Raw genomic sequence first — 14,700 nt, forward strand, 5'->3', positions numbered from 1 at the left:
AGAATTGTTAATTTGTATATTCAAAGATATTATCCTTTTATATTAAGAGTTATATTTCACATTTTAAGTAATACCAAGGGTTTTTTTTTTGCCCCCTCCAGTAGAAACATCTATAATTTACAGTTTGGCTGTTCTAGAATTATATTTTGGCAAAAAAGACTTATAAATTCTCTGTGCTATGTTTATGAGTGCAAATAAAATCTTTTTTTAGATGCAAAATATAAAATCTTTTTGTTTCTAGAAATTTTAATTCTTGTAATTTGATGAATGTACTTGGTAGTAGTTGTTACTACAAGTGAAAGCCAACCCATCTCACTAGTTGGCATTGATGCATGTGAATGTCCCCACAAGTAGACAGCCGAGAGTTTTGGGTAGAAATAATAAAGAAGAAATAGGCCTGAGAAAACATAAAAGCTCTGTGGTATTGATGTTATATAAAAGGTTTGTTTCTCTCTTCTTTCAGACTGGTCGAATTGACAAATCCTACCCTACTGTGTGTGGTCACACAGGACCAGTGCTGGATATAGACTGGTGCCCGCACAACGATCAGGTCATTGCCAGTGGTTCAGAGGACTGCACGGTTATGGTAAGCTCCCACTGTGGTGTTTGACCATCACATTCAAGTGTGTGTGTGTAGACAGAAAATCATAGCAGTTTTGACTATCCATTGGATTATACAAGGATTTAGCTACATTAAAACTTAACTACAGATAAGCCTTTTACAGGCCCTTACATCAACAGATTGTGTTCTATTTATTTATTTATTTGTTTGTTTGTTTTTTGGTGTGTGTGTGTGTATTTGAATATATATGTATAAAAGATTATTGACAGTTGACATCTGACTACAGGAAAATTTTGTGAATAGTAAAATGACTTTTTCAAAAATATTTTTTAATTGTTGATGTACCTTTATTTTTTATTTATTTGTATGTGGTACTGAGGATTGAATGCTTAGGCAAGTGCTCTGCCACTGAGTCATAACCTCAGCCCCAGTAAAATGATTTTTTTAAAGATTCTGTGAATGCTGGGCTGGGGATGTGGCTCAAGCGGTAGCACGCTTACCTGGCATGCGTTCGGCCTAGGTTCAATCCTCAGCACCACATACAAACAAAGACGTTGTGTCTGCCAAAAACTAAAAAATAAATATTAAAAAATTCTCTCTAAAAAAAAAAAAGATTCTGTGAATGTCTTTTGACTATATGACACCCCCCGCGCCCCCGCAAAAAAAAACAAACAAAACAAACAAACTTGCTTGCACAAACTTGTGGGTTACAGTGCAGTAAGATGCCAAGGTTATGCAGATAAAATTGGATATGTAACAGGTATTAAGAGATAGTAAGAATTTTAGTAAGTGCTTTTTCCAAGCTGATGTCAGAAGGAAGGTGTTTTCTGTGCGGTGGACCTGCTTTAAATAAGTCTTTTTCATGAAGATACACAAATAGGCAAAAAAACAAACAAACAAACAAAAAAAAACCTTAAAAGGTATTTATATTCCTTCATTTAGATTCCCAAACTAGGTTATATATGAAACCAGACTTGGGGATTTTGTTTTGTTGAGGCAGGTTCTTACTGTGTTGTCCCGGCTGGCCCAGAACTTCTGGGTTCAAGCAGTCCTTCTGCCTGAGCCCCCCCCAGTAGCTAGGACTGTGGGCGGGTACCTCTATGCCTGTCTCAAGGGTACTGTTTAATAAAAACCTTCCTGTTCTTGATTAAATATGATGATAGGCTTGGATCAGTTTTCAATACTCAAAATATGTTGAAAAGTTTAGACATAAGTATGAGAGGGAGCACGGCTGCCCTTGACATAAATGAAGCTCAATTCCTGCTAATTTGTAAGGGGTATCAACAAGTGTCAGGTGACCAGCTCAAAGAGCCACACTACTATGTTTTCCTCTGTTATTTGTAGATTGAAACATTGTTTGGAATGCTTCATTAATTAAAATTATTTTGCATAAACAAATCAATTCCTGAACTGTTTTTTAAACACCTGCCTACTTTTCCTTGTGGGCTTTTGGCTGAGGATGATTCCTCCTGTGATATAATTTTGGCAGCTAAAGCGTATTAAAGAAATATGCTGCTGTTAAAAAGAATTTTTCTGTTTGATATGCCTTGCTTAAGCTCATCATTTTAATGGCTTCAGCCTTATTTTGCTAAGGGAAAAGAACATCATTTAGAACTGATGCCAAAGCACTGTAAATTAGTCTTGCCAGTTTAAAAAACTTGATATGTAGTCTTAAGTCTTTATCTTAATCTATAGGTTCCTCCTCCACCCTTTTCCTTTCGGCATATTGTAGGGAAGAACTCTGACCTTTGACCCATGCTGTTCAGCTGTCTGGATTTTGCAGATTACATGTATCTCGAACCATATTCTTCTGTCTGAATTTCCTGCAGTTTGACAGCTGGATCCTGAAGTGTGGTCAGATGCACATTCAGTCTCTTGGGTTAGTGTCAGGTTCTTCCACCAGGAAGCACATTATGTGTAGTTTTCATTCTTTTTGGTTTGTATGGCTGTTGGTGTTTAATGCAGTGATCCATCAGGGGGGTCACAAAATAGTGATATTCAATTTTTTCATTTTATTTTTAGTTTTTAACTGGTAAGAGAAATGCTTGATTATCTCCTTTAATTTACCTAGTTTTCAAGATAACAATTTGTTCTGTCATTCTCAGAAGGTGACCAATTAGTGTTGTGGTTTTTTTGTTTTGTTTTTTTAAATATTCTTCATTTGGACTCATGGATTTGCCAATTTCTCTCTAATTTTTTTTCTTCATTTCTTTTAGACTTGTGGGGGTTACTTATTTAGTTAATTTTTTATTTTTATCTTTTATTTATTTTCTGGAGAACGTTATTTTTATGTTGTGTTCATTTAACCCAGGTTGGTGGCAAGTTCTATAGCCTTTGCCTTTCCTAGCAAAGTTTGGATCAGGAACATCCCCCGCCCCGCCCCTGCCCCAGTGATGATGGACCTCAAGTCTTCCTTGTAATTGGTCCTAATAATTTCCACAGGCTTAGCCAGTGCTCCTTTTTCTTCCAAATTGACTTGCATGAAGGCAACAATGGCCCAGGCCTTACTGCAGATCACAGGTACCAATGAGGCCTTCCTCTTGATCGTGTAGTTGGGAGACACCCTTCTTATGACACAGGGCGGGCAGGAAGATAACCAGTTCAATGGGACCCACATTGTGTGTAGGCACTACTAGCTGAGCCTTGCTCTCCACCAAGGAGAGTGACACTATGAATCCCTCAAGGACAGGTGGTCCTTTTTGCAGGCAGCTTTCTTCTCAACAAATGTCAGGTAACGAGCTCAAAAAGCCACACTACTTACATAGTCCTAGCCCGGGCCAGGTCTCCATTTCTTCTCTTACTTTGTCTCTCATCCACAGCTGAGGGCCACCTTAAGCACTGGCTAACTTTTAGGCAGACTAAGACCTGGGTGAACTGGTGAGTCACAAGAGGCACTTTCAGTTGTTGATGGGAGAATAGTCCTTTGCCACTGCAGCCAGATAGAGTAGGGACAGTTTTCAAAATGCCAAGGTCCCTTTTGGGCTGATGTCTTATCCAGTGCAGAATTCATAGACCTTTGCTCAAGCAGAGGATTTGCCACCTTCTTGGCCTGCTTCTTCCCCACCCACCACCCCCCAACCCCCGGCGGGGCCACCTTCTTCCCCTTGGCCTTCTTTCCTTTCAGCATCTTGGACAGCCAGGGGAGAGGGCTACTTTTTTTTCTTTAAGGTTCATTATTTGTTGGGTGTGTTTGTTCTTATGTTCATTCTTGGCTAATCTTCATTTCTAAAAGTGATTTTACTTTAATTTCTGATTTTTTCTTGATTTGTTGAGTTTTAAGTTCTGATTAATTTTTCATGTCTTAAATTGTTTTCTTCATGTGTTTTATCTCATTTTGAAATAGTATCATAGTTATCTCTTTTTATTGAACGTGTTTGTTTAGCATGCTTTTATTATCTGCAGGAATATTATTCTGTCCTTAATTCTTTAAAAGTCATTTTGTGGTTCAGTTTTATTTTTTCTTCTTATTTTTGTATGATTTTAAGAATTTATCTTTGTGTAAACTTTCCCAACCTTTTCCGACTTGGCTGAGATAGTTGTCCTAACTTCACAGCATATTTTCAGATAGTGTTCACAAACATGGCAGCTTGCTTTTCTAAGGTTTTTCTGGCCTGTTTTTCTTTGGCCTTTCTCATTTCTTTTGCTCCTGTGAATGCTGCCTGCTCTAATTTGATCCTTTCCCTGGGCTTCTCCTTAGTGTACGTAGTGCTTGTCCTGGAAGGACATCTGGTCAGTTTCAGGAATCCTGGATCTAGAGTATCCTTCAGACTTTTTTATTGAGAGCTCCTGTGGTCACTGCTGTTGGAAAGGGCAAGACCCCTCCCAGTTTCCAGTGCCCCACTGGTGGTCCCTCTGCACACCCAAGGCTGATTAGCAGGCAGGTCACATGGCTGTTGGTGATTTGCCCTCCACACACTTGTGTTTTGGGTCTGCACCAAATTTTGGTATCTGTTCTGTGTTTTCATGGAGGGACTTGGAAAATCTGAAAATCCTACTGCCATCGAGACCAGCGTCTTCCCAGAATCCTCTCATGTTGCCCCTTTATTGGTGTTGCTGGAGTGAACATTCTGTACATTAAAAAATGCTTTGGGATAAATCTTCCAAAAAATTTTAAACCCTTTAATATGGAACTGATATTTACAGCACTCTTTAATGACTAATGACTCCCAAATCTTATGTTGTTATTGGGGTAATTGAAGCCTTTAAAACTGATCAACTGAAATGAAATTTTAAAGAAATTTTTGATCTCCTATTCTACCTGTTTCTTTTTTTTTTTTTTTGAGAGAGAGAGAGAATTTTTTAATATTTATTTTTTAGTTCTCAGCGGACACAACATCTTTGTTTGTATGTGGTGCTGAGGATCGAAACCGGGCCACACGTGTGCCAGGCGAGCGCGCTACCGCTTGAGCCACATCCCCAGCCCTCTACCTGTTTCTTAATACCTAATTTTCCACTTTGCTCTCCTACAGGTAAAAGAACACTGTATGATAGATCAAATGGTTTCCTATGACACCTTTTTTTTTTTTTTTTAAATAGAAAAACTCTCAGGAGTTTCTTAAGTGTAGGCTGTTGATAGTAGTTCACAAGCTACAGATGGTAGATAGTGTAACACAGTCTTATTCCAGTTGATGAAGGGTACCAAGAAGAGCCACACACTAGGAGTTCTGGGCTCAGGCAGGTTGCTTAAACACTCAGCCCCAGATGCCGTATGTATACAATGGAGATATAGTAATAATGCCTATTTAAGATCAAAAGGAAGCTATAAATGAATAATGATTTTTTTTTTTAATAATGAGTTTTAATGTGTACCTATAGTGGATTCATGGCAGCAAGATCGCCTTTAACACATATTTGGTATCTTTTAAAGATGGCTTCTTTAAGTAGCCTCAAAGCAATTTTTTCCCTCAAAGCAAATTAATTATATTGACATAGTTTCGTTTTTATGTACTTTTTTTTTTTTTTTTTAAGACAAACTCTTGCCAAGATGCTGAGGCTGACCTCAAATTTGTGACCCTCCTTGTATTAGCCTCCTAAGTCATTCAAATTTTTTGATTATGAGTTCTTTTTCTTCACATGGAGCTTTTTAGATTTTGGCCTCTAAGTATTTTAATGGGAGAAATTTTAGCTCCAAGAAAATGACAGTACTTTTAACAATACAAAGAGCAGCTAAGTTTTGTTTAGTCAATATTGTTGATTACCCTTATCTCCGGGGTAATAATCAAACATAAATGCATAAAGTGACAGATTCAGACAACAGGGTTGCATGATTGCTTCTTTCAGAATCTGAGAGATGGAAAGATCTTTACAAGCTATGAGTTTGAACTGTCTCTGCATGTCCTGAAGGGTCCCAAATTATTAAATTTAAATAGACACTTTTCCCTTTCTTCCAAGTTTTTCCTATTCTCTTTCAGAATCGACAAAAATAAACTCCCTGTCTTGCTTTTGCTTCTGTTGTATATCACCCACATAAATGCTATGCTGTCAATTGGTCAGGGCTTTCTAATAGTTCCATTTTATGCAGATTGCATCTGGGCCATTTACCTGTAGAAGTTACAGCCTTGGAAGATTAGAACCCAGCACTCAGTTGTTGGTTTCCCCAAATCCGTTGTTGACGTCCATGCTGTGAGTCCATCTGGAAGTGTCCCATGCCCTCCACATGGCCCCATACATAGGGCTGCTGGGCGAGTGTTTTCTGTCAGGGCTTGTGCTGCTCTGCTGCTGCTACCAAGTCTGTGTGCCTCTTCCTGTCTCTTAAGGTTATGTCTTCTTTATTTTCCCTTTGGAATTGATTTCCTTAACTTTAAAAAAAAAAAAAAAATAGGGCCCTTTGATGGAATGGCCCTCCTTATGGCAGTGACTATAGTGCTTAGCCCAGTAGCAAGTCCCTGATGGGTAATTAAAATAGGAAAGTAGTGTCTGGAAATGTTTTGTGTGTGCTTTAAATTTGAGCTATGTTTGAAAAATAAAACCATTAAACTAATTGTACTTTACTACTTGAGAAAAGCCCAAGTTTCTTAATGTTCCTCTTCTTTCTTGCTGGATCTGTTCTGAGCTGTCCTTTTGCCATGTGCAGAGTTTCACATGTGAAAATGATGCCAGTGACACAGTCGTTCCCAACATGTGCCTGCAGTGTTTTTCCCCCAGAATCTGGATGGGTTTTCAATGATTGATTCACTTTTTCATCTGGAAACCCTTGAGATTGATTATGTATATATATATATTTTTTTCCAAAACAAAACAAAATATTGTCATAGTAATGTGTTGTCCAAATAGAAAATTCCAGAAACACACAGCATTATTTATTTTTGAAGTGGGAGGGGTAGTCATTGTCACTCCCCCTAGGCTGAGATGCCCACTCTGGGCATCAGTTTTCTTCCTTACTCACAGCATGGTGTTGAGAAAGCTGATTGGTTTTAGAGTCCCATTCTATAGCCAGGGAGCGGAAAAAAGCCTGTGGGTGACAGAGATCAGATCTGTCCCCACTGTGCCAATTGTCTTATGCTTAACTAGAGCCTTCACATGTATGATATGTTGAATGTAAATTAGTATTAGTTGAGTACAGTGTTGAATTAATTGGAAGACAATACTCATTCCAAGAAATCTTGATGTTCAAACCTAAAAATATATATGGGGTCATAGTGGACACAACAACCACATGAAGACTGATCATGAACATAAAGTAGACTCTTCTTTTGCTTTTGTTCAGGTTTTATGTGCATAATGGTATTGAATCATTGTATTGGACAGTTCAGACAGGAATATGAGATTTTTTATAACTTAGGAAACACAGGCCCAGAACATGGCAGTTCTATCAAAGGTCATGCAGCTGAGAAGGGACATATCCAGAACCTGATCTTTCTAGCTTCAAAGCCTGTGCTCCTTCTTATTAGTGTTATTTTCCATTAGGCTAATGTTACACTAAATGTTTAGCTCGTTTGACCCTCCAGTAACTCTTCCGTAAGCACAGCTGGTGCAAGTCCCCAGTATCAAATAAGGAGATTGAGGCTCCCAGAAGTGAAATCCCTTTGAATGCTAACATGGCCAATCAGTGTCTTAGTCTGATAGAAGCTGGGGTCTTCTGACACCCAGGCCAGTGTCCTATGAAAAGACTGAACTTATACCCAGTGTCATTTCTGATCTTTGTTGTCTCTGAGCTGTGGGAGGCCAGACCTTCAGTCCGAATTGGTAGACCATTCCCGGGAAGGAGCAGGCCACCCTAAAAAGATTAGAGAGCCACATTACAGCTGGCCTGTGAGTAGGGCTTGTGGCCTCAGCCAGGGGATGTGAGTGCCCAGTGTGGACAGACTCAGCTCCTTCCCGCAGTCTCCGGTGGAGAGCAGCATTTACCAGCAGACCCCAGGGTTCTGTTGTCTTTCCCAGAGTGTCCGAGTCACTTCCTCCTCCTGCTGTCAGTTCCTGTGCCTGTGGCATGTACCTTTTTTTTTTTTAAAGAGAGAGAGAGGAGAGAGAGAGAATTTTTTAATATTTATTTTTTAGTTTTTTTTCGGCGGACACAACATCTTTGCTTGTATGTGGTGCTGAGGATCGAATCTGGGCCGCACGCATGCCAGGCGAGCGCGCTACCGCTTGAGCCCCATCCCCAGCCCCATGGCATGTACCTTTTGACCCAGTGCCTCTTCCCTGCCGTCCCTCAGTCAGCCTCTTTGGGACATTGTTCAGATGCTGCACACACTTTTTAGAAAATTGTTTTATGCATCTGTGCTGTTTTATTTTGAAATTGGGTACTTGATTTCCTGTTTTCATTTCCTTTTATTTAACTCCTTTCCATTCTTAGGTCTCCTCAGAGAACCTCCCTGGGAAGACCAGGCTTGGTTAGCAAGAAATTAACTGGTGACACTTGCATTTTCATTCAGCACTCAGCTTATGCAAAAGTCGGCCGATTTGGTTGCACTGTATGGTCTCCTGGTGACTAATACAGGAATGACAATAGCTAGGGCTTCCTGGGTGTCTGCCTTAGGCCAGGCATTATTCTCCATGTGTTAAATACATGTTACCAACTTAGTCCTTCAACCACCCCACTGAGGGCCAAGTTCATTATTATCCCATTTTCTATAGATGAGGAAACAAAGCAAGAAAGGTTAGGTGAGTGTCGCCAAGGTCACAACCCTGGAATGTGGCAGAATAGATTCTCACTGTCAGTTTGGCTTGAGCCCATCTTAGCTAGTGCTCTATGCTCTCCTCCATTTGGGAAGCATTATTTTGGGGCACTGGGCTCTGTTCCAAAGGCTTTATTGGCCCTTTAATCCCCACAGCAGCCCTAGCAGGTGCAGGGACTGATGTTACAATTGTGTTGTTCGCCCAGTCCTGGTTCGTGCCTAAACAAGGGCTCACCCAGCTCCAGAACCTGTCCTCTAGCTTTTATGTCACACCATTTGCATTTGCTGTCTTTACTTTTCAGTCCAATGAAACCCTTCTGTTTTCTGCTAGATCGTTAACTCCCCTTAAAGTAGGGCCCATATTCAGTCACCTGGGACCAGACCTGCATTGTAGTGGCTCCTCAGTAGCTGTGTTGCATGAACATGTAGTCAAGGTAGTACAGTGAGTTATTGCCTGTATTAAATGCAGAAATCCAGGAGGGACCATTAAATTGACTGAAAAGTGAGTTAATAAAAGAACACTGTTTCTTCATTTAAAAATTCATGTGTTTTGCTTCGTCAAAATTTCCTCAGTTCAAACAAGAGGTGGATAAAGGACAAACTAGAGAAAGGAAAAGATAAAGAAAGCCCTGTTAGGATCTCTGTTTCTGCCCTCATATTTAAGAATGGAAATGCTGATAACCAAAGTCTCCTATCACTTCAGCCCTCATTAGGGAGTTAGAAAACGCAGTACTTAGTTCATGGTCAGAGCTGGGCAGAGGAGGTTTTGCAGTCTTTGAAAGATTCCTAGCAGTCCATGATTAGACTGCCATCTGCAGGTGGTGGGTGGTATTACCACTCTTTCAAAACCGGGGTCAAATTGGACTTTAAAAATGCATTTCCTGTTGAATTACTAACTGTTTCTCTGCTGACTTTATGCTTTGATTAGATCAATAGCCATTGTTTTCTATTGGTTCTGTTCAAAATTTTATTCAAAAATTTGAGTAGCCAAATTTAATTTGGAGCTCTTTGGTTATTCATAAAACCTTTGAATAAAAGTAACATGTCAGGCTGGACATGGTGGTGCATGCCCTGAATCCCACTGGCTCAGGAGGCTGAGACAGGAGGATCGAAAGTTAAAAGACAGCCTTAGCAACTTAGCAAGGACCTAAGCAACTCAGTGAGACCAGTGTCTAATAAAATACGAAAAGGGCTTGGGATGTGGCTCAGTGGTTGAGCACCTCTGGTTAAAAGAAAAAAAAAAAAAAAGTCAGGATGAAAGCAAATGTCATGCTGAAGGGGAAGCAGTTAGTCACCCACAGTCTCCCAGGAGTGAGAGGGGCATAGTTTAAAGTCTGCCCAGCAGGAAAGGCTGGGGTCTGGGTGAGGGAGAGGTAGGTTGTGCTTTTGCTTTCTGTGTTTGTTCACACCTGCCATCTGTAAAATTTGAATGATGGGGGTTCTGGAGCAATCAGGTGACATTTAGGCTTGGGCCCTCAGAAGGCAGGTTTATTTTGCAATGATTTGCGTAAGAGGTTATATTTTAGCCTGAGTAGAATTTAGCTGTAATAATGAATGAATCACTCAACTTAGAATCTTTTCCCACCCTTCGGGATGGCGAACTTTGTTCTCATCTTTTGCAGGACAACGGAAAAGAGTTGAACCTTAAACATTCATCTAATCCACATCTGCACTCTACTAAGCAATGGAAAACTAACAGTTTTTCATCTCATTCTTACAAATCCCAACAAGGGGAAATTATGTTTCTCAGTTGTTCCACTGTTGAGTATGATTCTCACTGGCAGGTTCTAAGTTTTTCATGAACTAGTTCCTTAAAATCTTTTTTAGGAATTACTTATTTTAATCTTCATATATAAGAAGATAATTATTTTAAACTTCAGCCTTTTCACAAACTTAAATATTTAATTTAATCTGTTCTTCAAGAATTTTCAATGCTACTCAACTCACTTATAACTAGGTCCTTCCCGTCTTAGAGGATATTTCCGCTTCTTAACCTTTAAAACCACAGTGCTCCATTGTTAAAGTCTCTTATTCCTTTCACTTTGATACTTTCCCTGTTACCTTCTCCCCCTGCTGCTTGGGCACATCACTAGGTAAGATGTGGGGATCTTCTGCGTGTCTTCACCAGTCAAGAGGACGAAAACAGCAACAACAACGGCCTTACTGATTTACGCAGAACTCACCAGTTTAGTGTACAATTCAATGATTTTTAGGAAATTCACAGGAATTTCCTAAAGTGGTCTTCCACTATATATATGATTTTTAGGAAATACAACCATCACCATAATTTTAGAATATTTTCAAAAAGAAGCCCTCATTCGTCTTCCCTAACACAACGCCACCACTGATCTATTTCCTGTCTCTTTCTGGTTTGCTCTTCCAGACATTTTGCTTACTGAAATGCTACCATATGTGACCTTCTGTCTGAATTCTTCCTCTTAGCATGTTTTCCAGGTTCATGCATGTTGTAGCATTTATCAGAGCCTTATTCTTATTTGTGGTCAATTGGTTTTCCATTGTATGTATCTCACATTTTGTTTGGCCATTTAGCAGTGGATGAACACTTGGGATGTTTCTACTTTTTGGCTATTATGAATAGTAGTGTGTGGGAGTAGAATTACAGGGCCTCAGTGGGACTCGGCGACAGGAAGATGGCAAGTTGAGGCCAGCCTCAGCAACTTAGCAAGGCACTAAGCAACTCAGTGAGAACTTGTCTCAAAATGAAAAATAAAAAGGGCCGGGGGTAGGGAAGGAGAGCATGGAAGGATTAGATGAATTCTAGATAGGGAAGTGGGGTAGGAAGGAAAGGGAGGGGCCAGGAGATAACTCCATGTGTATCATTCAAGGGACTGTCAGATTGTTTCCCAAAGTGTCCGTGCCATCTAACATTTCCACCAACAGTGTAGGAAGGCTCTGGTTTCTTTGCATTTTTGCCAACACTTGTTATGTCTTTTTTAAAAATTCTAGCCATCTTAGGAGGTACATGTGAAGTGATATCTGAGGCTTTGATTTGCACTGCGTTGTGGCTAATAATGTCAAACATCTTTTCACATGCCTTTGGACCCTTATACTTTAAAATGTCTATTTGGTTTCCTGGCCCATTTTTTTTCCTAAGAAGTATTTAATAACAGCATTTGCAGTTTTAAATAATTGATGTTCATTATGGAGGCTGGTCCAGTGCCACATTGCCTCAAAATTCAGTAATTTTTATGAGTTTTAGAAACCTCAAACGTTAAACATTTTGAGGCTTTTTGGTCCTTGCCCATTTTTAAATTGTACTATTTAGTCTTTATGTTAAGTTTTAAGAGTTCTTATTATACTCTAGATACAAGCCTCTTATCAGCTGTATGATTTGCAAATTATTTTCTCCTATTCTATGGGTGGTCTTTTCACTTCCTTTATCTTTTGAAACAGATTTTTAATTTTGTGAAGTCCAGTTTTCTTTTTCTTTGGCTAGATTTGCTTTCTGTAGAATATGTTATAAATTATTTCATTTTCCCAATAGAAAATATGTTTTAAAAACTGCACCATTACCTCAGAAGCACAGACGTAGAGGGTTTTTATTCATCCCTGCCATGCTTTTATGAATGCTTCGACCATTTTCTATTTCATTTCAAATATTTTTACACGTTTCTAACTAGAGAGTTAGAACTTAAAAAATTTTTTTTAAATCCCACCTAATATTATATAAAAGAGAAGAGGTAATGTTTTATAGGACTTTTATTCTGATCTCACATATCATACTACATTTTTTAAATAACTGTACACAGTCATTTCACAACAAAATGTGAAAGGCCTTTCACCCAGATGTCATCGAGTGCTCCAGCTAGACAGCAAGTCTTCACATCAGATTGTCATAGTAAACATGATAATAACAGGTGATGAATTTCATATGGATCATCTTCCTTCCTTTTCCAACAGGTATGGCAGATCCCGGAAAACGGACTTACCCTCTCCCTGACTGAACCTGTGGTGATTTTAGAAGGCCACTCGAAGAGAGTCGGCATTGTGGCCTGGCATCCGACAGCCCGCAACGTGCTCCTCAGTGCAGGTAGGTGCTCAGCAGTGCTTCGCCGCTGCTGGCCCGTCCTTCACACAACCCTGAGGTGGAGGGAGCAACAGGTGTGTTTTGAGTGTGTGCTGCATACAGTGTTGAAGCAGAGCAGTAGTGAACCATGGTGAGGTGCACGTACAAAAGTTAGTTTATGGGGCTGGGGCTCAGTGGAAGAGCACTCGCCTAGCATGTTCGAGGCCCTGGATTCGATCCTCAGCACCACATAAGAATGAATAAATAAACAAATAAAATAAAGATATTTTTAAAATGTAAGCATAATATATATTTAAAAATTAGTTTACACACAGAGATGGCTTTGTACACTTCACACGTGACCTCTTTTTGCAGTTAGTGGTACACTTCACTCCTGTCTGTATCATTAAATGTTCCCTATAATATTTTTAACGACTCTCTGCAATAGTCCATCGTCTGTCTGTTTAGTCAGCTCCCTATTCCTGAACAATGATGGTCTGACTTCTCACCGTTGCACAGCACTGCAGAGCGCCCATGTCTTGGTCTTAGTGTGCTTACTGGTTTCTCACTTGAGTGTTTCCCAAGTTTGATTTGCAGAAATTTTTTTCCTTTTGCTCAGAATCTGAGATTTTAAAATTTTCTTCATAAAAGCAATACAAAGGGCATTAGGGAGCTTTGGGGTAGAAATGTTCTAACCTGATTGTGGTAGAAGCTGCATGATTATATATACTGATTGAAACAGTCTAAGTATACTTAAATAGGTGCATTATATTATATGTAAATTATACTTTAATAATACTGGAGTCTTGAAAAAAAAAATACTAATGTTAGTGGCAGAATTTTTAAAAATCTTTCCCCTTACCAGTAAAAAAGAGAGAGGCAGTTTAGTTTTTAACTGGGAGCAGAGGATGTTTATGATTTTTGACCAATTAAGTAAATTGAATGCCAGGAACCTTCTGAAACCAAGAACCACTTTTCAATAAAAGACACCAGGGCTGGGGATATAGCTCAGGCCCTGCGTTCAATCCTCAGTACCACCAAAAACACAACCAAAAAAACTCTGTGTAGGATAGTTTTTTTTTAATAAGCACTGGTTGACTGTATTTGGGAACTTTTCCAATGATTTACACAGAACCTCTGTCTGATAAAAGGAAAATGTCCTGGAGGTAGAATTCCATCAGAGAAATCCTTCTGCCCTTCTCATTGAGGTCACAAATAGGGTGTCATCAGCAGACTGCTCCTGGTTCTCCTTTTTACAAGTGAAGGGCAAGGTTTGACTGGAGCTTATACTTTTGTACAGATTTTTTTCCCTTAAATTTCCTACTTCTACCAATTAGGTAACTTAGGTATCATAGGTATTAGTGACTAGCTTTTCTAAATCACTTTTAAAATTGCTTTATTGGCAAGAATTCACTTTAGGATGTTCTTTCTCTGTTTTATCTTTGAATTGATGTTCTAAGTATTCTTCCTTGCCGACAGCACTGGAGAGTGAATTCAGGGATACTTCACCACTGGGCTACATCCTCAGCGGCTCCCCACCTTTAAAATATTTTTTTAAGCTATAGATGGACACAATAGCTTTAATTTATTTATTTATTTGTTTGTTTGTTTGTTTATTTATTTATTATGTTGTGCTGAGGACTGAACCCAGTGCCTCACGCATGCAAGGCAAGCACTCAACCACTGAGCTACAAACCCAGCCTCTTCCCAGCCCCTTTTTTATTTTTTGAGATAGGGTTTTGCTAAGTTGCTGAGGCTGACCTCAAATTTGTGATGCCTGGGATTACAGGCTTATGCCAACCTGCCTAGCTGATGCCCAGCTTTAAAGGAGATTGGGACAAGATCCTTTAATGATTTTATTTCTGTTGTATGCACCTTTTTTGTCACTTTTGGTCTTGGATTTCCAGTAAGTAGAGCCCCTTATCCTCACCTGCCTTTCCGTGCATTTATTTATTTCCTTATGTTCTTCTGGCTTTCCTTTACAGATTTCTAAT

The 14,700-nt window shown here is 39.4% G+C and overlaps 1 protein-coding gene across 2 annotated transcripts in view; it reads left to right on the forward strand.

Moving 5' to 3' along the window:
* The window catches only part of Coro1c (coronin 1C), an 83,045-nt gene that overhangs the window by 56,662 nt on the left and 11,683 nt on the right, over positions 1-14,700 (forward strand). For both annotated transcript variants that reach the window (XM_077108895.1, XM_077108894.1), the window contains exons 3-4: positions 464-586; positions 12,601-12,730. In XM_077108895.1, coding sequence (XP_076965010.1) covers positions 464-586; positions 12,601-12,730 — 253 coding nt within the window. The remainder of the gene's footprint in view (positions 1-463; positions 587-12,600; positions 12,731-14,700) is intronic.

This window comes from Callospermophilus lateralis, chromosome 1 (assembly GCF_048772815.1).
Source record: "Callospermophilus lateralis isolate mCalLat2 chromosome 1, mCalLat2.hap1, whole genome shotgun sequence".
In the NCBI taxonomy this organism is placed as follows: Eukaryota; Metazoa; Chordata; class Mammalia; order Rodentia; family Sciuridae; genus Callospermophilus; species Callospermophilus lateralis.